The sequence below is a fragment of the Chelonia mydas genome, chromosome 15 (genome assembly GCF_015237465.2).
Source record: "Chelonia mydas isolate rCheMyd1 chromosome 15, rCheMyd1.pri.v2, whole genome shotgun sequence".
Classification (NCBI taxonomy): Eukaryota; Metazoa; Chordata; order Testudines; family Cheloniidae; genus Chelonia; species Chelonia mydas.
In genome coordinates, this window is record NC_057856.1 from 936,661 (window position 1) to 958,344 (window position 21,684).

Here is a 21,684-nt window from a genome sequence, read left to right on the forward strand (position 1 = left end):
GTCTTCTCTGGATTGGAAAGGCTGCTGTGTCCAGGGTCTTTGGGCATGTTGCTCAGTAATGTCCCTGATCTGATCCAGGTTGAACTTTGGGGTGGTAAACAAGGTCATTCCAGCAGATCTCATGTGCCTTGGTAAGTGACACGAGGCAAAAGACAGCTGCAGAGAAGTTAAGTGACATGCCCAAAGTCACTCGGCCAATCAGTGTCAGGGTGAGACTAGAACTGAAAGGTTCTGGCTCCCAGGCCCTAACTCCAGACCACTAGACAATACTACCCATGAGAGCTGAGAAATACACTGTCTGCCTTCTACCCTTCAGCAAATTAAGAACCTGAGGTCACTTGAGTACTGGTCTGAAATTTGTTTTCCTCGGTGTACATGTCCTGTGTCCCCTCCATTGTATAGGCATAGGAAGGAGAGGATGGTGTAGGGTTAAATATCTGCATGATTTGTGTCAGGACATTAGGAAAAGCTGATGGTTTTATTAGCATTTGTAATGTTTCCATATTTAACATTTAATTATTAACATGCCAACATTTTCTTCCTGGAAAGTGTGGCTAGAGGAAACTCTTGGAAGGTTCAGTCGACTTCCCCTTCAAATAAGGCGACAGGTTGTTTGGAAAGCTGCAATCTTAGCAGCACTTTTGTCACACCGGTTAAATTATGGATTTTCAAACACGAATGATCAATCTTTAATATTATTTGGCAAACACCATGTGCACAAGCGTAAAATAAGTTCAGGCCAACTGAGGCTGGGCTTCCTCCACTCCCATAACTTGAGAGGGTTATCCTATCAGAGGTCTAGTGAATGAATATGCAAGAATCCAAATGTGGTTAAGATTTTGAAGATTAAGCTAATATTTGGCAACTGCAACATGATTCTTTGCAGCAACTTCTGGTTGCTTCAGTTTCTCTGTCAGAGCCTGTTCCGGACACCACTGAAGGCAATGGAATGTCTGCTGTTAACTCAGTGGGTTTCAGAGGAGGCCCAGAGGGCATGTCCACACTGCAATTAAAAACCCATGGCTGGCCTGTGCTGCCCACTGGCTCAGGCTAAGGGGGCTGTTTAACTGGAGAGTAGACATCTGTGCTTGGGCTGGAGCCCAGACTCTAGGTCCCTGAGAGGTGGGAGGGTCCCAGAGGTGGCAAACTCAAATGTCTACACCACAATTAAACCGCCCCTTAGTCTGAGTCAGTTAGCATGGGCCAGCCAGAGGTGTCCAGTTTCAGTGTAGGCGTACCCTGAATGTCCATTTTGATTCTTTTTCTTATCTGGTCATCTGTGTACTATGTGTTTGTCTTTCAATGGTGTTCTGAACTATTGAAGCTTCCCTTCAAATGCGTATGAATATTACAGGTAAATATATAGAATCATAGAATATCAGGGTTGGAAGGGACCTCAGGAGGTCATCTAGTCCAACCCCCTGCCCAAAGCAGGACCAATCCCCAATTTTTGCCCCAGATCCCTAAATGGCCCCCTCAAGGATTGAACTCACAACCCTGGGTTTAGCAGGCCAGTGCTCAAACCACTGAGCTTTCCCTCCATGTATGAGTTCTACTAATTGAATTGAATTCAATTTTATAAATGAATAGAATTCAAGCAATTCTACAAACAAACAAAAATACATTTGTTTACTTTGGTCTTTAATGCCTCATGATGTTGAAGCCATAGATCAAATCTAAGACATTATTGCATATCTAGGGAAAATCACCTTTCCAGTGATATAGGACAACCCTTAAATCCTGACAGTCCAAGGTGAATCTATGTGCAGCCACTGGCCCCAGTTTGTCTGTCTATCTATCTATGACAAAAGATTAAAAACAGCTCACAGACTGCTGAGGTCCACAGAAAAATTCCTTTCTAAGGGACTGATCCGAAGCCCACTGAAGTCATTGGGATCAGTGGGGTTTGGCTCAGACCCTAAGCGGAGAACTTCTTCAAACTATTGAACTTTGGAAAAAAAGGCTTTTATCAAAAGGGATCTTTCTTCTGAGATGATTCATAGGTGGATGGAAATTATTCAGGACTGAATGTAACCATTGAGATTATCAAGATGTCACAAGTCAAACCAGGGGAAGAGAGCCCTGGTTTCAGTAGCACAGTTAGGTTTTTGACAGATATATACCACTAATCTCCTAGACTCCAACTGAGCATTAAAAACACTCCTGGCTTGGCTGGTGATGAGGCACAAAAGCAGCATTTTCATTTCAAGAAATGTGACAAGCTCCAAGAGGAGGCTTGAAATACCGGACCTTCTCCAGGAATGCAACTACTTGAGGTCAGTCTCTTTCTGTCTCTGTGTCTCTCATGTGAGTTACAGTATGATGTTCTGTTTCTTGAAAGGAATGAAGTTTTCCAAAGTTTCTGCTTTGTCTCAAAGTCCAACTGAAGCTCCCAAATGACAACGCTGGTGCTGTTTAAAAGACAAGCCTCATTTATGTACATTCCCTGAAGAGATCTGTTAATGTGCTTTTCCTTAACTCATACTATCTTTAGTTGTGGGCCACGTGACCTTCCTCCTTGCATGTAAACATGGCAACTGTGTACTTGTCATCCCCTCTTTTTCAAAGGGAAACAATGGAGTGTTTGCAGAACTCGGCTGGACTTGTGCTGGTTATGGTTAGGTCAGAGAACCTCGGGAGTAGGAACCGGATGTTAGGTATAAACAAATTGAAAATGTAGCATATAAATGAGAAACTCAGGGGTTATAAAATGACTAAAGAAAAATTGCAGTGTAATCTCAAAAAGATTCTAACCCTGACATTAAATTACAAAGTAGTGAGAATTGGTCATCAAATTTTTTAAGCTGCTGAAACATAATGATAATAATTATAACAAATTGTTGCAGCCCAAGGCCTCACCATTTTTAACCTTCGCCCTACTTTTTCCTTTTTGGTCTTTATGTTAATGGTACATTTCTAAATAGGTTATAAAGGGTTAATAGATGTTCCAAGATGTTACAGTTTTTAATAGTATGTTATTGATTGTTATAAGCACATTGGTAGAAGGTGCTGTGACCAGATGCCTGGATGGGCCACACTGAGAATGCCACACTCAGGTCAGCCAGCAAGAAACAAGGCAGGCAATCTCCCAAAACTGGTGGTTTATTCTGTAATTACAGTCACCAAACCAGTATCAAAAGAGCTTCTGTACTATCACATTCGTTAACGAGTAGCCAAACACAGTCTCCTTTAGGCATTCCAGTCCTTAGCTCCTATCTAAGCAAAAAGGTCTAATGTAGTCAGAGGTTATTGAAAACCAAATTCACCATATGAGACATTCACTAATCCAAAGGATCACACACTTATCCCCAGGTCCATATGTATAGCAGATCTTACCCAAATATCATGCTGTCAGTCAATCCTTAGTAAACTAAAGATTTATTAGTAAAATAAAAGAAGAGTGTTATTGAATGGTTAAAAGATTATATACATTACAAATGCTTGCAAGGTCTTATATCAGATTTGTAGCCATGATGGATCAGTCTGCAAGCTTGCAAAAGTCTCTCTGGAATCATCCCAAAAGATTAGAACCAAATGCAGTTTAGATATAAAGCCTGATGGAGTCTTTCCATGCCCTTTCTAGGGTATTCCAAATTAATAACTACTTGGAAGATCTCAGTGCCACAGCTTAAGTTTTCCCTATTTACAGTTCAGCAGACTAGAGATGCAGGATCAGGACTGAGGTTTCACCTTTATAGCTGAAGCAGGCTGTTAAGAGTTTTCAGAACAGCATGTGACTCGGGATTCTTCTTTGTTGTGCGCACACTGACCCACCACTTTGAAGTTAACATTCAATTTCCTGTGCATACACAGGGATGCATTCGATGCAGTGAGCTGTCGCTCACGAAAGCTTATGCTCAAATGAATTTGTTAGTCTCTAAGGTGCCACAAGTCCTCCTTTTCTTTTTGCGGATACAGACTAACATGGCTGCTACTCTGAAACAGGTAATCTAGTTACACAATAAAACAACACCCGGGTATTCATTATAACAGAAACAGATAAGCTGAAGACAATGTAGATAATATTATTAGTTTCTTGCAGTATCTCACATTTTTTATCTTAAGGTTAACTGAACACAGGCGCATACATAATGTAAGGCAATTAAGACATGAAAAGGATTTAGCACTTAAAAGCTTTACGTTGGTAAACTTCTAACAGGATACAGATACACAGCCAAACACATTTAGCATCTACCCCTGACTTCTTTTACTACAAATGAATGGGTTAATGATTGCTGGTCTAGTAATGCCTCTGGTTAAGTTGTTCTGGGTCATACACAGGTTGGCTGGTCTGCCAGTGTCACAGGTGTTATAGGTGATAACATTTTCATCATTTTGTTATGACTTACGGGGTGCATATATGCATATAGCACTTCGGGATTCTCAGGTAGAAGGTACTATAGAATGTCTAAAGAAGTATAACCTTACAAACTCCAATCTTATGAACGACAGGTTATATGAACCAACGGGAAAAAATAAATCACATAACAAAAGTGATATGTCTTGTGTTTTGATTTTGTTCGTGGGGAGGGATAGCTCAGTGGTCTGAGCATTGGCCTGCTAAATCCAGGATTGTGAGTTCAATCCTTGCAGGGGTCATTTAGGGATCTGGGGCAAAGATTGGGGATTGGTCCTGCTTTGAGCTGGGGGCTGGACTAGATGATCTCCTGAGGTCCCTTCCATCCCTGATATTCTATGATATCAATGAAGAACAAGACAACATCCCTTCACGTTCCGATGCCTTCAGTGATTTGAAAGACACATGGAAAGTGATACAATGCAACTTATGCACCATGCCAACTGTAATTTTGAGATATTAAATTTTACAAACTTTTTGATTTTTATTAATTTCTTAATCCTCAATTAGTTCATACAATAGTTCTAGTCCAACCCCCTGCTCAAAGCAGAACCAATCCCCAACTAAATCATCCCAGCCAGGGCTTGTCAAGCCTGACCTTAAAAACTTCTAAGGAAGGAGATTCCACCACCTCCCTAGGTAACGCACTCCAGTGTTTCACGACCCTCCTACTGAAAAAGTTTTTCCTAATATCCAACCTAAACCTCCCCCACTGCAACTTGAGACCATTACTCCTCGTTCTGTCATCTGCCACCACTGAGAACAATCTAGATCCATCCTCTTTGGAACCCCCTTTCAGGTAGTTGAAAGCAGCTATCAAATCCCCCCTCATTCTTCTCTTATGCAGACTAAACAATCCCAGTTCCCTCAGCCTCTCCTCATAAGTCATGTGTTCCAGTCCCCTAATGATTTTTGTTGCCCTCCGCTGGACACTTTCCAATTTTTCCACATCCTTCTTGTAGTGTGGGGCCCAAAACTGGACGCAGTACTCCAGATGAGGCCTCACCAATGCCTAATAGAGGGGAACGATCACGTCCCTCAATCTGCTGGCAATGCCCCTACTTATACACCCCAAAATGCCATTGGCCTTCTTGGCAACAAGGGCACACTGTTGACTCATATCCAGCTTCTCGTCCACTGTAACCCCTAGGTCCTTTTCTGCAGAACTGCTGCCGAGCCATTCAGTCCCTAGTCTGTAGCGGTTCATGAGACTCTTCTGTCCTAAGTGCAGGACTCTGCACTTGTCCTTGTTGAACCTCATCAGATTTCTTTTGGCTCAATCCTCTAATTTGTCTAGGTCCCTCTTTATCTTATCCCTACCCTCCAGCATATCTACCACTCCTCCCAGTTTAGTGTCATCTGCAAACTTGCTGAGGGTGCAATCCACACCATCCTCCAGATCATTTATGAAGATATTGAACAAAACCGGCCCCAGGACCGACCCCTGGGGCACTCCACTTGAGACCGGCTGCCAACTAGACATGCAGCCATTGATCGCTACCTGTTGAGCCCGACAATCTAGCCAGCTTTCTATCCACCTTATCGTCCATTCATCCAGCCCATACTTCTTTAACTTGCTGGCAAGAATACTGTGGGAGACCGTGTCAAAAGCTTTGCTGAAGTCAAGGAACAATACGTCCACTGCTTTCCCCTCATCCACAGAGCCAGTTATCTCGTCATAGAAGGCAATTAGATTAGTCAGGCATGACTTGCCCTTGGTGAATCCATGCTGACTGTTCCTGATCACTTTCCTCTCCTCTAAGTGCTTCAGAATTGATTCCTTGAGGACCTGCTCCATGATTTTTCCAGGGACTGAGGTGAGGCTGACTGGCCTGTAATTCCCAGGATCCTCCTTCTTCCCTTTTTTAAAGATGGGCACTACATTAGCCTTTTTCCAGTCGTCTGGGACCTCCCCCGATCGCCATGATTTTTCAAAGATAATGGCCAATGGCTCTGCAATCACATCCGCCAACTCCTTTAGCACTCTCGGATGCAGCGCATCCGGCCCCATGGACTTGTGCTCGTCCAGCTTTTCTAAATAGTCCCGAAACACTTCTTTCTTCACAGAGGGCTGGTCACCTCCTCCCCACGCTGTGCTGCCCAGTGCAGTAGTCTGGGAGCTGACCTTGTTCGTGAAGACAGAGGCAAAGCATTGAGTACATTAGCTTTTTCCACATCCTCTGTCACTAGGTTGCCTCCCTCATTCAGTAAGGGGCCCACACTTTCCTTGACTTTCTTCTTGTTGCTAACATACCTGAAGAAACCCTTCTTGTTACTCTTAACATCTCTTGCTAGCTGCACCTCCAGGTGTGATTTGGCCCTCCTGATTTCACTCCTGCATGCCCGAGCAATATTTTTATACTCTTCCCTGGTCATTTGTCCAGTCTTCCACTTCTTGTAAGCCTCTTTTTTTTTTAAAGATCAGCAAGGATTTCATTGTTAAGCCAAGCTGGTCGCCTGCCATATTTACTATTCTTTCTACACATCGGGATGGTTTGTCCCTGTAACGTCAATAAGGATTCTTTTAAGGATTTCATAGGGTATGTCTACACAGCCGATGTTAAAATGCTGCCATGGCTGTGTAGTCGTGGCTCCAGCACTGGGAGAGAGCTCTCCCAGCACTGTAAGAAAACCACCTCTGTGAGGGGAATAGCTACCAGCCCTGGGAGCGTGGTTCCCAGCACTGTAGCACTGTCTACACTGCCACTTTACAGCACTGAAACTTGCATTGCTCAGGGGGGTATTTTTTCACCCCCGTGAGCGAAGAAAGTTTCAGCGCTGTAAGTGGCAGTGTAGACAAGGCCTCAGGTCATAGCCTCAACCGAATAGGTATTTCATTCAGCGACAAACTCTGTGATTTTACCTGGGAACAACCCAAGACTCAAATGGTATAGTTACAACCCAGATAAGAACAGGGTGTGAAAGTCACACTGACTCTTTCTCTTCTGTTTCAGTCTAATGCATTTAATCTTGTCAACAATTAAGCTAGGTAGGGACAATTTGTGCTGTCACCTCTCTCCCAGTGCCACACTGCCACAGCTGCAATCAGCAGAGATGCCTTGGCTGGTTCCCGTTCGATATAAAAGAGAGAGGGCGGCTGTGAAGCTCTGTACCTCGGGGGAATACCCAACCCCCATGTTCATCTTCATAAAATGATTGTGTGGTATCCATCTTCATCATCTGGACCCATGGAAAAGAAGCCCTTGAGGAATTCCACCATGATTTCAACAATTTCCATCCCACCATCAACCTCAGCCTGGTCCAGTCCACACAAGAGATCCACTTCTTGGACACTACAGTGCTAATAAACGATGGTCACAAACACCACCCTATACCGGAAACCTACTGACCGCTATTCCTACCTACATGCCTCCAGCCTTCACCCTGACCACACCACACAATCCATCGTCTACAGCCAAGCTCTGAGATACAACCGCATTTGCTCCAACCCCTCAGACAGAGACAAACACCTACAAGATCTCTATCAAGCATTCTTACAGCTACAATACCCACCTGCGGAAGTGAAGAAACAGATTGATGGAGCCAGAAGAGTTCCCAGAAGTCACCTACTACAGGACAGGCCTAACAAAGAAAATAACAGAACGCCACTAGCCGTCACCTTCAGCCCCCAATTGAAACCCCTCCAACGCATTATTAAGGATCTACAACCTATCCGGAAGGATGACCCAACACTCTCACAAATCCTGGGAGACAGGCCAATCCTTGCCTACAGACAGCTCCCCAACCTGAAGCAAATACTCACCAGCAACCACACACCACACAACAGAACCACTAACCCAGGAACCTATCCTTGCAACAAAGCCCGTTGCCAACTGTGCCCACATATCTATTCGGGGACACCATCACAGGGCCTAATAACATCAGCCACACTATCAGAGGCTCGTTCACCTGCACATCCACCAATGTGATATATGCCATCATGTGCCAGCAATGCCCCTCTGCCATGTACATTGGTCAAACTGGACAGTCTCTACGTAAAAGAATCAATGGACACAAATCAGATGTCAAGAATTATAACATTCATAAACCAGTCAGAGAACACTTCAATCTCTCTGGTCACGCGATTAAAGACATGAAAGTTGCAATTCCTCAACAAAAAAACTTCAAATCCAGACTCCAGCGAGAAACTGTTGAATTGGAATTCATTTGCAAATTGGATATAATTAACTTAGGCTTGAATAGAGACTGGGAGTGGCTAAGTCATTATGCAAGGTAACCTCTTTCCCCTTGTTTTTTCCTAATCCCCCCCCCACCCCCCCCCCACCCCCGACGTTCTTGTTAAACCCTGGATTTGTGCTGGAAATGGCCCACCTTGATTATCATACACATTGTAAGGAGAGTGGTCACTTCAGATAAGCTATTACCAGCAGGAGAGTGGGTTTGTGTGTGTGTGGGGGGGGGGGGGGGGTGAGAAAACCTGGATTTATGCTGGAAATGGCCCAGCTTGATTATCATACACATTGTAAGGAGAGTGATCACTTTAGATAAGCTATAGCCAGCAGGAGAGTGGGGTGGGGGGAGGTATTTTTTCATGCTTTGTGTGCATAAAAGTTCTTCTACACTTTCCACAGTATGCATCCGATGAAGTGAGCTGTAGCTCACGAAAGCTCATGCTCAAATAAATTGGTTAGTCTCTAAGGTGCCACAAGTACTCCTTTTCTTTTTGCGAATACAGACTAACACGGCTGTTACTCTGAAATTTGTCATGTTGGGTATCTTTGGAAGGCTCATAGAATATCAGGGTTAAAAGGGACCTCAGGAGGTCATCTAGTCCAACCCTCTGCTCAAAGCAGGACCAATCTCCAATTTTTGCCCGAGATCCCTAAATGGACCCCTCAAGGATTGAGCTCACAACCCTGGGTTTACCAGGCCAATGCTCAAACCACTGAGCTATCCCCCCATCCCTCCCTCATGATATACTGAGCATTGTTATAGTGATGTTATAGGTTGTAAAATTTTTTGTATATAGTTAGGAGGCTGAAAATGTGTCCTCATGGCTTAAAACAGGCCCAGGCAAAAACTCTCCAGGAGCAGAGAGGCAGTTCTCACCTCATCAGGACATGTATCTGACAAACTCAGCCCAGCCCCACAGGAACAAAGGATGCTGGCCTAGGCAACAACAAAAGGATCTGCTGAACTCTGAGTGAGTCACCCCCCTTCCTTTGGTCACTTTGGGATTGCAGTGAGGTAATGCTCACCTCACTCTGAAGCGGGGGGAAGGGAGCAAGCCAAGAGGGAAGAATGGACATGATAAAGGGAGAGAAGTTTGAAGTTTGACATGCTCTTCCTCTCTCTTCCAACTACATCTACAGACACCACACCAAGCGACTGAAGCGCTGATCAAAGGGGAGAGCCTGGCTGAAGGGCAACCAGCCAACCTGTGGTGAGAAGCATCTAAGTTTGTAAGGTTGTTGAAAGTGTTAAGATCAGCTTAGAATGCGTTTCGCTTTTATTTCATTTGACCAAATCTGACTTGTTATGTTTTGACTTATAATAACTTAAAATCTAGCTTTATAGTTAATAAATCTGTTTGTTTATTCTACCTGAAGCAGTGAGTTTGGTTGGAAGCACGTCAGAGACTCCCCTTGGGATAACAAGCCTGGTACATATCAATTTCTTTGTTAAATTGATGAACTCACATAAGTTTGCAGTGTCCAATGGGCATAACTGAGCACTGCAAGATGGAGGTTCCTAGGGCTGTGTCTGGGACCAGAGATATTGGCAACACATTCAGTTGCACAATCCAAGGAGCAGCTTACATGCCAGAGGCTGTGCGTGAACAGCCTAGAAGTGGGGGTTCTCACAGCAGAGCAGGGTAAGGCTGGCTCCCAGAGTCAAGGATTGGAGTGACCTAGCAGATCACCGGTCCAGATAGCACCAGAGGGGAACATCACAGCGGCAGATAGGGCGATCTCTGCAAAGGCTCTGGTGCTTGTTCCCCTCCTTGGTCTGACATAGCCCAGATTTGGTGACCTTCCAATCACACATCAAAAGACACCTGTTTGATAGGGTTTTTGGAGACAGCTTAGGGTATGCCTCCCAAAATGATGAAGTGGAGAAAGGAATTTTTTTAATAGGTGGCCAACTGGCTGAATTCTTGTTTGAGCAATGATTTTAATGCTGCTGGGATTATGTAGTTTTACTAATTTTGTGATAGGGTGCCTAAAGTATTTAAATATAAATGCATATTGTACTCCTTCCTGGGTAACCTATGAATGAGACAGCCTTGCCCCAACAGGTACCTGTCACCTTTCTTCCTCTCTTATCCTCCCTCCCAGCCCTGGTTTCATGTTCAGGTTTCTTTGATGTAGCTGACTTGTTATAATACCAAACATCTTCCCCACTCCCATACACAGTGATGCATGCAGGTATCTCTGCAGCAGAGGATAGTATCATTTTCCTTTTTATGCCCCGTCCATTGCATATTTTTTTAAAGTCATTTGCTGTTATAATCATTGCATTTGGGTATAAACAGGTTTAAGAGGCTGGTTTTTCCTCCTGTTACCTGTGTTCCTTTGAAAGTATATGGCTGACTTACAAATAACATTTGCATTCCCCACCCTCTAGACAATGGTTTATTGTTGGAAGAATCCCTTTAAAGATGGGTTTCAGAGTGGTAGCTGTTTTAGTCTGTATGAGCAAAAAAAACGAGGAGTGCTTGTGGCACCTTAGAGACTAACAAATTTATTTGGGCATAAGCTTTCGTGGGCTAAAACCCACTTCATCGGATGCATGCAGTGGAAAATACAGTAGGAAGATATATATACACAAAGAACATGAAACAATGGGTGTTGCCATACACACTGTAACGAGACCAATCAATTAAGGTGTGCTATTATCAGCAGGAGAAAAAAAACGTTTGTAGTGATAATCAGGATGGCCCATTTCAAACAGTTGACAAGAAGGTGTGAGTAACAGTAGGGGAAAAATTAGCATGGGGAAATAGTTTTTACTAATTTAATGGTGTGCAGTTTGCAAATTATTTCCAATTCTGCCGTTTCTCATTCCAACAAAAACCCCTCAAAACCAGACTCCAACGAGAAACTGCAGAATTGGAATTAATTTGCAAACTGCACACCGTTAAATTAGGCTTGAATAAAGACTGGGAGTGGATGGGTCATTACACAAAGTAAAAACTATTTCCCCATGCTATTTTCCCCCTCCTGTTATTCACACCTTCCTGTCAACTGTTTGAAATGGGCCATCCTGATTATGACTACAAAAGTTTTTTTTCTCCTGCTGGTAATAGTCCACCTTAATGGATTAGTCTCATTACAGTTGGTATGGCAACACCCATTTTTTCATGTTCTCTGTGTGTATATATCTTCCTACTGTATTCTCCACTGCATGCATCCGATGAAGTGGGTTTTAGCCCACGAAAGCTTATGCCCAAATAAATTTGTTAGTCTCTAAAATGCCACAAGTCCTCCTTTAACGATGCTAATTAACCTCCTTTCAAATGTTTACTATCCCTGAGCAAAGGCCCTAACCTAGAAAACCATTTCACTGCATGCCTTGCATCTCAGTTCATAGATTCCAAGGCCAGAAAGGACCATTGTGATGGAGGTTCTCAAACTTCATTGCATTGCAACCCCCCTTCTGAGAACAAAAAATTAGTACATGACCCTGGGGAGGGGGGGCCGGAGCTTGAGCCCTATTGCGCCAGGTTGAAATCCTCAGGCTTTGGCTTCAGCCTCTGGCTCCAGCAAATCTAACACTGGCCTTGGTGACCCCATGAAAATGGGGTCCCGACCCACAGTTTGAGAACCGCTGTAGGTCTGACCTCCTGTATCACATAGACTGTAGCATTTCTCCAAAATAATTCGTAGAGCAGATCTTTTAGAAAAACATCCAATCTTGTTTTTTAAAATTGTCAGTAGGAGACAATTGGAATGTGGATAGATGGAGAATCCACCACAACCCTTGGTAAGTTGTTCCAATGGTTAATTACCATCACTGTTAAAAATTTACATCTTATTTCCTGTCTGAATTTGTCCAGCTTCAACTTCCAGCCATTAGCTCTTCTTTGCTACATTAAAGGACCCATAGTGACACAGAAGCATTTAGGCAAAGGGTCTCCTGTCCTTTGCAAACAACTGTCACCTCAGACCTGACAAACTCACTACACCAAACACATGTCTTACAGGATATTTATCTGTAAAGAGTAATATGTAAGGTATCTACAGAAAGTTCATAATTTGTCAAGATTCATAATCATTGTGATATGTATGTATGGGTAATATTTAAGGAATAATGTATTTATATTGAAAGTAGGCTTTAGGGACTGTCTGGGAGTAAAAATTAGTCACCAGGGGATAATGTGTCTCGATGACAGCCCATTCAGGCAGGAGGGAGTTGTCACCTGGCCCTCTTTACCAAGTAATGCAATGTAAGGCTCAATTGTTTAGCCTTTCTCAATCCCAAGATTTTCAATGGAAAACCAGAAACAACTGCAAATAGTTGAAAGCTCTTGAAGGTAGACATGTTTCAGAGTAGCAGCCATGTTAGTCTGTATTCGCAAAAAGAAAAGGAGTACTAGTGGCACCTTAGAGACTAACCAATTTATTTGAGCACAAGCTTTCGTGAGCTACAGCTCACTTCATCGGATGCATATGCTTATGCTCAAATAAATTGGTTAGTCTCTAAGGTGCCACTAGTACTCCTTTTCTTGAAGGTAGAAAATAATCTTTACAAAAAGGCGGGGGTTTACTCTGTCTACGAATAGAAACAAAAATCTGTTTCAATGTAAGAGAGGAGGGAGAAAGATCCTCTGCAAGGAATGAGGTGTTAAAAATTGCATCCTGGTTACGTACAGCGCTGCAGCGCTTCTGGTGAAGACGCTCTATGCCGACAGGGGAGAAGCTGTCCTGCCGACATAGCATTGTGCACACGTGCACTTATGTCGGAGTAACTTATGTCGCTCAGGGGGGTGGTTTATTCACACCCCTGAGTGACACAAGTTAGCCGACATAGGCTGTAGTGTAGAAATAGCCTAACTGAGCTTTTCGGGGGAAATCTACTTTATTAGTCAGGAAAGGAAATGATTGATAAGTGTAGATCCAGGTTTGCATTTGATGTGTTTTGCCTTGTAGCCATTTATTTCCATCACTCTCTCTTGTTTCTAGTACTTCTTTCTTAAATAAACCTTTCCCCATGTAGACAAGGCCTATGATTCTATTCTGGGAGGCAAGGGTTAATAAGCAAAGATCAAAATCAGCTGGAGTCCATTAACCTTCCAGGAGACCACCCTGGTGGTTCTAAAAGGAGGAAGGGGAAATTAATTGCTTGGCTGGTGAGTCAAACAGCTCCTGTGATGGGGAAAGGGTCTCTGAAGCAACTACTTCATTTGTTCACTTTAATCCCAGAGGAAAGGGACTTTGGGATTTTGTAGCCTTAATCCTGAAGAAAGGATGAATACAGGTTTCTCCTTCTCCCCCTCCCACCCATAAGGAAAGGAAAGGAAACGAAAGGGGTGGGGGGGTTAAGTTGCCTGAACCTTTTCCTTAGAGGAAAGGTGATTTTGAAATTGCTTGTCTGGTCCTGGAAGAGGGAACTTTAGAAGTGTTTTCAACCAGCCTAAGAAGAACCTGTTTATTTTAGTTCCATAGGTTGCCTGTAATTCTTTTTGGTTGAAGGACTTTTTGGAAATGGGCTCATAGGACTACAGTCTGGTATGTGTAGTATGAGTACCTTTGGTGGGGATTTAATGGCTTGGGAATCAACACTGGTTTCAGTCAAGAGCCTTAACAAAGTTCTAATTCAAATCTGGTTTAATTGAAGGTCATTACTATCTGCTCTTTGTTCATTATTTATCATCCTCTGTGAAATGTGGGTCTCAGTTTATGTCTTGGATAGGTGTCTATATTACAAAACCACAAACACAAATAACCCCTTCTTTAGAGTTCTGTAGAGAAGGAAAGGCTTGAACTAAGCTGTGGAAACAGAATTCCTCTTTCTACCTTGGAGGGGGGAGGACTAAATAGGGCAAGTTAAGGGAAGGCCGTCAATTGAGTAGGCAGGTTCCAAAGCTCTTGGTCCAGCACCTTCCACCAGCAAGCAGTTACTTCTAAACTTTGTATTTAGCAATCTATAGTTAACTTTATTTTATTTGTATCCATGTCTTGCAGATTGTTCAGAGGCAGAGATTTTGTTTAATATGCTGGGGAAATTGATAAAATCCCTAGCCTCTTCTCACAATAGCCATCACTTATTTGTAGAGCTGATAATACTAGGCACTTATACAAACATAAGACCCTCTATCCTGAAGCATTTATGTAAGCTAGCAGGTAGAGACCAGAAAGCAATGAGCTGGTAACTGGTCAGCATGATGGGTAGTGGCTATAGCGCACCAGTTGGCTGACTATTATTGCGGGGTTTTGTAGGCCTCATGGCAAAGGAGACTGTTTTAACTGGTTTGTAATGTGTGTGTGTCCGTCCGTCCGTCCAGTGGTGTTGGAAAAGTTATGGAGACAGAACGATAGGACTGATGTTATATGGCAGTGGTTCTCAAACTTTTGTACTGGGGACCCCTTTCACATAGCAAGCTTCTGAGTGCGACCCCCTTATCTAAAAAAGTGTTAATTTATATTTTACACCATTATAGATGCTGGAGGCAAAGCAGGTTTGGGGTAGAGGCTGACAGCTGGTGACTTTCCCATGTAATAACCTGGCGACCCCCAGTTTGAGAACGCCTGCTTTGTGGAATACACTACAGTTGGGAGAAGAGAGACCATCTTGCAAACTTGTAGTGACTCTTGGACAGGTTTCTCCCACGCAGGGATTCGGGGTGCTCGGGAACCAGGGGAGGAGACGTCACGCGAAGCGCCCCGGCCGCAGAGGGCGCGCGGCGAGCGAGGGCCCCGCCCGGCTCCTGAGGAGACCGGCCTCCGTCCCGCTCGGCGCCGGAGCCCCTGCTTTCCCCTCCCGCCGCGAACGCCGCTCGCCGCAGCAGCTCCGCCGGGGGAGCGCGGGGCCCAGCCGCCGGCGCCTGACGCGCCGCTGCGCGGGACCGGGACGGGGCCGCCGGCCAGGGCGGGGAGAGCGCGGGGCGCAAACAGCGCGCGCGCCGCCGCCGGCCCCGCCCCTCGCCCTGGCCGCGCGCGCCCGTGCCCGCGCGCTGTGCGGCCGCCATGTTGTTGTGGTTGTGAGGAGGCGCTGGCCGCGCAGAGGAGCCAGGCGACCCGGACCCGTCGCTCCCGCCTCAGGCAGGCGGCCGTGCCCCGGGGCGCTCCGCGCCATGCCCCGTCGCACGGTAAGGAGACACGCGGCTGGGACAGCGCGGGGCCTCCACCGCCTGGCGGCCGCCGGGCCGGGCCTGGCAGGGGAGGGAGCTTCCCGGGCTGTCAGCGGCGGCGGAGCGGGCTCCTCGCGGGGGCCGGGAGCTGCGGGCCAGGCTCGGGCCCTCGCTTCTTCGTCCGTCCCTCACGCCACTCCGCGGGGCCCTGGGCTCCCGCCCTTCCCCCTCTCGTGCCCGGAGTGCGAGCCAGGCTGCCGCTCGCCCCGGCCCGGGCACGCCCCTCCCCGCGTCTCGGCTCGCACAGGCGGCTCGGGCTTCCTCTCCGCGCCGCGGGCAGAGCTGCCCCTCGGAGGGGCGCGGGGCTCGGGAGAGAGGCTGCCTCGGGCAGAGCCTTCTCCTCTGCCGCCGCGAGCCTCTTCTGAGGGGAGGTTGGCGGAGCGGGGAGGCACGGGCCGGCCGCCCGCCCAGCCGCGTCCCTTCAGCAGCGGCCCTGGGGTCCCTTAAAACCCACCGGGGTTCTCCGCGCCTGGCTTTCCCCGTGCTCTGCGAGCTCCTGCGTCCTGTGTGCGCGCCTGCGCTGGGGTCGGAGGGCTTCTCCTTCCCCCGGGTGCAGAGGTGGGTGGTGTCCAGGCTTCCTTCCCTCCCACGTGGCAGAGACACGCCTGTGCCTCCTCCAGAGCAGAGTCTCTCCCAGCCTTTTCAGACTACTGTACCCCTTTCTGGAGGCTGATTTGTCTTACCTGCCCCCAACTTTCACCTCACTTAAAAAACTACTTGCTTACAAAATCAGACTAAAAATACAAACGTCTCACAGCACACTGTTACTAAAAAAAAATGCTTACTTTCTCATTTAACCATATAATTATAAAATAAATTGGAATATTAATATTGTACCTACAGTTCAGTGCATGGTATAATGTAGAGCAGTATAAACAAGTCACTTTATGAAATTTTAGCTTGTACTGACAATGCTAGTTCTTTTTATGCAGCCTGTTGTAAAACTAGGCAAATATCTAGATGAGTTGATGTTCCCCCAGAAGACCTTTGCATACCAATAGGGGTACATGTATCCCTGGTTGAAAACCCCTGCTTTTGAGGGAGATTGGTGTGTGCCTCTTTATGCATTGGGCCTGTTTCTCCCCCCTTTGCTTCCCCACTGTACCACGGATCCAGGCTCAAGTGGGGATTGCTCAGGTTTTTATTGCCTACTGTGTGTGGAGCCCTGACTGCCTCTCCCACTGACCTGAACAGAGGTAACTGTTCCCATGTGTCAGGGGAATCTAAGCAGGCACTTCCTGCACTGTGTGGGGAGCCTGAGTGAACTGTGGAGCCTGAGCTTCTCCTGTATCAGAGATGTCCCTTCTCCCATCCTCTTCCTTGAGGGAGCCAGGACTTGGCTTCCCTTCCCTTCCCTCCCCGCAAGAGACCTCCCATACTTTCCCATCAAATGTCCGAGTTCCCCACATGATAGATGCCACTCTGGTGAGAGGAGAAGTCAGGTTCCTCAACCCTTTCACTTAAGACATCACCTTTGTGTCGATTTGCCTCTTCCTGACAAGACATGATTTCCCTTCATTCCTTCCACCCCACCTCCGCAGATATCCCTCTTTTCCCCTTGTTTGGTAAGCCTGTGATCCATGCACACGTGGTAGGGATGCAGGTTTTGGTTCAGAAGAAAGAACGGACCTCCTGCTTGTCTTCCTGAATCAGATCAAGGAGTGTTGATGTGGTGAGGTGTGTGGCACAGCTTGGTTCTGATGGTGTAGATGAGGGAATATTTGGGAGTGGCTGGGAAAAAGTATTAGCAGAGTACAGGAATATAAGTGCAGAACTATGCTATTTTATGGGGTGCTATTGTGAGGGGCCATTTGGGGTGGAAAGGAGAGAATGCTTCTAGAATTTTATATGAGGCGCAGGATTGTGGCCCACTGCTTGTTCCTGAGGCAAGTGCTAAATTACTGTGGTGTTTGGAAGGGCAATGCTCTGTTTTCTTGGGAGGTTGGGTTTGAAAGGGGACACTTCCAGATTGAGTCTTGAGAGGTAGCTGTGGCATCTCAGTGGTGAGAGTATCATCTGATCCACATGGATTTTGGGAGAGGCAGTGACAGAGAGGTTGGCTTTGAATTATAAACACTGGGGCCTCCTGCAGATTATCCTTAGTTCAGGTAATAGAGAAGATTGGGGAGGGGGAGAACCTCTAAAATAGTTCATGTCAAATATTACAATATGCGTCATGTTGGTTTAGCATTTTAACATAAAGCTCTAGTATTTCTGTATGTTATGGAGCTTCTCTAGCAGTTGCTATGTAGTCCCCCTTCCTACATTCTCTAAAGGGATTTAGTTCTTTAGCTTGCTTATTTTTCCTGAAAACATAAGCCTAGATTTCTCTCTCTCTCTCTCTCTCTCAAGTGTTGATGTATGATCCTACCCTGGAGCTCCCATCTGCATTGTTACACTGCTTTAAAGATTCAAAGACCAGTGTTTAAGTGGTTTTCTCTTATGCAAGGAATTATGTTGTGCAGACTGAAAAGGAGTAATTGTGGCACCTTAGAGACTAACCAATTTATTTGAGCATAAGCTTTCGAGAGCTACAGCTCACTTCATCAGATGCATGTAGTGGAAAATACAGTGGGGAGATGTTATGTACACAGAGAACATGAAACAATGGGTGTTACCATACACACTGTAACAAGAGCGATCAGGTAAGGTGAGCTATCACCAGCAGGAGATTGGGGTGGGGGGGGAAACCTTTTGTAGTGATGATCAAGGTGGGCCATTTCCAGCAGTTGACAAAAACATCTGAGGAACAGCTCTCCTGCTGGTAATAACTCCCCTTACCTATCACTCTTGTTACAGTGTGTGTGGTAACACCCATTGTTTCATGCTCTCTATGTATATAAAATCTCCCCACTGCATTTTCCACTACACGCATCCGATGAAGTGAGCTGCAGCCCACGAAAGTCCATGCTCAAATAAATCTGTTAGTCTCTAAGGTGCCACAAGCGCTCCCCCTCTTTTTACCCATCTTCAATTACACATCTTCTGGACCCCGTCCCCAGGAAGTGTGCCCCACGCTTTAGGAAATGCTAACTTAATTCATGACTTGTCAAACTGAAGACCTTGGCTATGAAGTGTTCTCTCCTTGTTCCTCCTAATGCAAATTCTTTAAACAAGTTTAAGCCGGTGTACTTTTCAAGAGAAGATGTGTAATTGAAGATGGGTAAAAAGAGGGGGAGTGCTTGTGGCACCTTAGAGACTAACAGATTTATTTGAGCATGGACTTTCGTGGGCTGCAGCTCACTTCATCGGATGCGTATAGTGGAAAATGCAGTGGGGAGATTTTATATACATAGAGAGCATGAAACAATGGGTGTTACCATACACACTGTAACAAGAGTGATCAGGTAAGGTGAGTTATTACCAGCAGGAGAGCTGTTCCTCAGATGTTCTTGTCAACTGGTGGAAATGGCCCACCTTGATCATCACTACAAAAGGTCCCGCCCCCCCCCCCCCCCCCCCCCGCCCTGCTCTCCTGCTGGTGATAGCTCACCTTATCTGATTGCTCTTGTTACAGTGTGTATGGTAACACCCATTGTTTCATGTTCTCTGTGTATATAACATCTCCCCACTGTATTTTCCACTACATGCATCTGATGAAGTGAGCTGTAGCTCTCGAAAGCTTATGCTCAAATAAATTGGTTAGTCTCTAAAGTGCCACAAGTACTCCTTTTCTTTTTGCAAATACAGACTAACATGGCTGTTACTCTGAAACCTGTCGTTGTGCAGACTGTGAATGATGTGTAATATTCCTCATGGATTGTATTTTCTAAATGGACAACCAACCTAATTCTCAAATTACTGAGGGACAATCTCCACTCATTGATATATTTTGCTTTGCACAACCAAATCTCTGTACAAACTTTTCATGATTGATATACCTGAGTATTTGGATTCTAATTTCCAAACTGTTAAATCTGTTCACCTAGATTTGGGTTATTGCTGATTATGTACTCTATGTAGCATATGACATTTAAAAAACTAACGTTGTATTTGTGGATAATCTAACTACTATACCCAGATGTACAGACACTCTTCCCAACCTATGTACTATGTCATTTTTTTAAGCATTAGCTTTAATAAAATTTTTAAGTTTGCTGATGGTGGTTGCAGCTTGATAGAAGTCCATTTAGATGGGTTTGAAAACAGCAGTATCTCATTCCAGAAGATTGGGTATCTCCAAGTTGCTGAAGGTAGAGGTAAAATGCCAAATTATCACAGTATCATCTTTTATGTCATTGAGGGTGGTGGAGAGAGGCACCTCTCCAAGAGTCTAAGGAGACTGGAGGGAACAGTGCTGTGTGGTGGTTTGCCAGGTTTTTGCTGTGAAGGGGGCAGTGCCAGGGTATGGTGCTCCTATTTCTATGTTACCAGAGTTAGATAGGGAAGATCAGTAAGTGCTGTGCCATTTCATGTGCTGGTAAACAAGGTATTTCTGTTACTAGGGGGATGGAAAGGGTGGAGCATTTTAAAAAGCTCTACAGGGTGTATAGGGAGGGATGCAAAGCTGAGGAGGAATGCAAAACTGATACTATTGTGTTTTCAGAGCAAAATTGCAGTTAGGTTTATGGGATCACCTTATCAGGTATGAAGAAGAGACATGACATCTCTTCTCTTGATAGTTTAAATTACAGACCCTGTATTCCAGGGCATGTGACTCCAACTGGTACAATATTGCTGATTATATCAGAAGAGATGGTATTTTAAGCGAGACCTGAAGGTTCTTATGAGTCCTTGTAGATATGCACTGATTTCTTCTTAATTTTGTCTGTAGTTATCTTAGTTAATAAAGTGTTACTTTGGTTCAGAAACAAATTTTGATTTAAGTATCCATGTTTATATCACCCACATGTTCTTTACTATACTTGTCTACACTTATTACAAAACAAGTCATAAAAATTCAGCATTTGAATTTTATTTTGTGCCAAACGTTTATATTTTGCTAGCTGCTTTGTTTAGATTGTGTGAAGAGTTGGAGGCTGACAAGTATTGATTTCAGAAAAATGTATTTTGTTTGAGAGTCAGCTGTAGCTTTACCCCTTTAGAAAATAGCCTGACCAGTGATCCCCGGAAAACTGTAAATATAACTTTGTATTGCTCTGGAAACTGCAATGGGGTATGCATTGAACTGAGGAAATATGCTTCTATCTCTGTAATTCCCTGTGTGGTGAAATCAAATACTGTTAGTTATCGAGAACTTGATATCTTTGGTGTGATGCCACAAAATTACTGGTAGGTTGAGGGTAGTTGCCAACAGACACAAGGGTTGTTTTGTACTAATTCAAACACTTGAAAAATTAACTTGGCAGTGAAAGGCTTTTCATGGCAAGTATGGGTCTGAAGACATCAGAATTCAAGGTTTAACTTCTTTGGGGTGGGGTGGAAAATTTCCTGCCCTTATGCTGGCAAAATATACCTTCCAAATGCAAACTGAATATAGACTGGCACAGTGATCTGCCTGAGACTGCAGAAAGCCCCAGGACCTCTGCTTGTAGTTCTGGCAAAGAACAGTAAAGTGAGAAGAAAAGGAGTACTTGTGGCACCTTAGAGACTAACCAATTTATTTGAGCATAAGCTTTGAAGTGAGCTGTAGCTCACGAAAGCTTATGCTCTAATAAATTGGTTAGTCTCTAAGGTGCCACAAGTACTCCTTTTCTTTTTGCGAATACAGACTAACATGGCTGCTACTCTGAAACCAGTAAAGTGTACTTTATTCATACTGTTGTGGGTAGCAGCTGGGAAACTGTCAAGAATAATTTTTTTGTGCTCCAGCTGCTCAGGAAAGCTATGAGTAGCACAGCACTTGGCAATGGAGGCTGGAGGAAGTGTAGAGTAACAGAGATTTGTTTCCTTTTACTGTTAATAGGGTCTGGTGGAGGTTTAGAGTGGTGGAGACTCATGTAGCAGTCAGGGAAGTTCTACAAGAAAATAACTCATTCTCCCTTCCGGTTGCCGGGCTAGCAGTGTGGAGGCCTTAAAATGTCCCACCTACTGGCCAGAAGCTGAGATGAAA

The 21,684-nt window shown here is 44.9% G+C and overlaps 1 protein-coding gene across 7 annotated transcripts in view; it reads left to right on the plus strand.

Annotated features, from left to right (window-relative positions):
• The first annotated feature begins 15,476 nt into the window (after positions 1-15,476).
• Positions 15,477-21,684, plus strand: part of MTMR3 (myotubularin related protein 3) — a 254,003-nt gene continuing 247,795 nt past the window's right edge. For 3 of the 7 annotated variants that reach the window (XM_043529925.1, XM_037878479.2, XM_037878482.2), the window contains exon 1: positions 15,478-15,629. In XM_043529925.1, coding sequence (XP_043385860.1) covers positions 15,615-15,629 — 15 coding nt within the window. In that variant the 5' untranslated portion in view covers positions 15,478-15,614. Of the gene's footprint in view, positions 15,630-21,684 lie in introns of all 7 variants that reach the window. The other 4 variants (XM_043529930.1, XM_043529931.1, XM_043529927.1 and 1 more) reach the window with 3 other exon arrangements.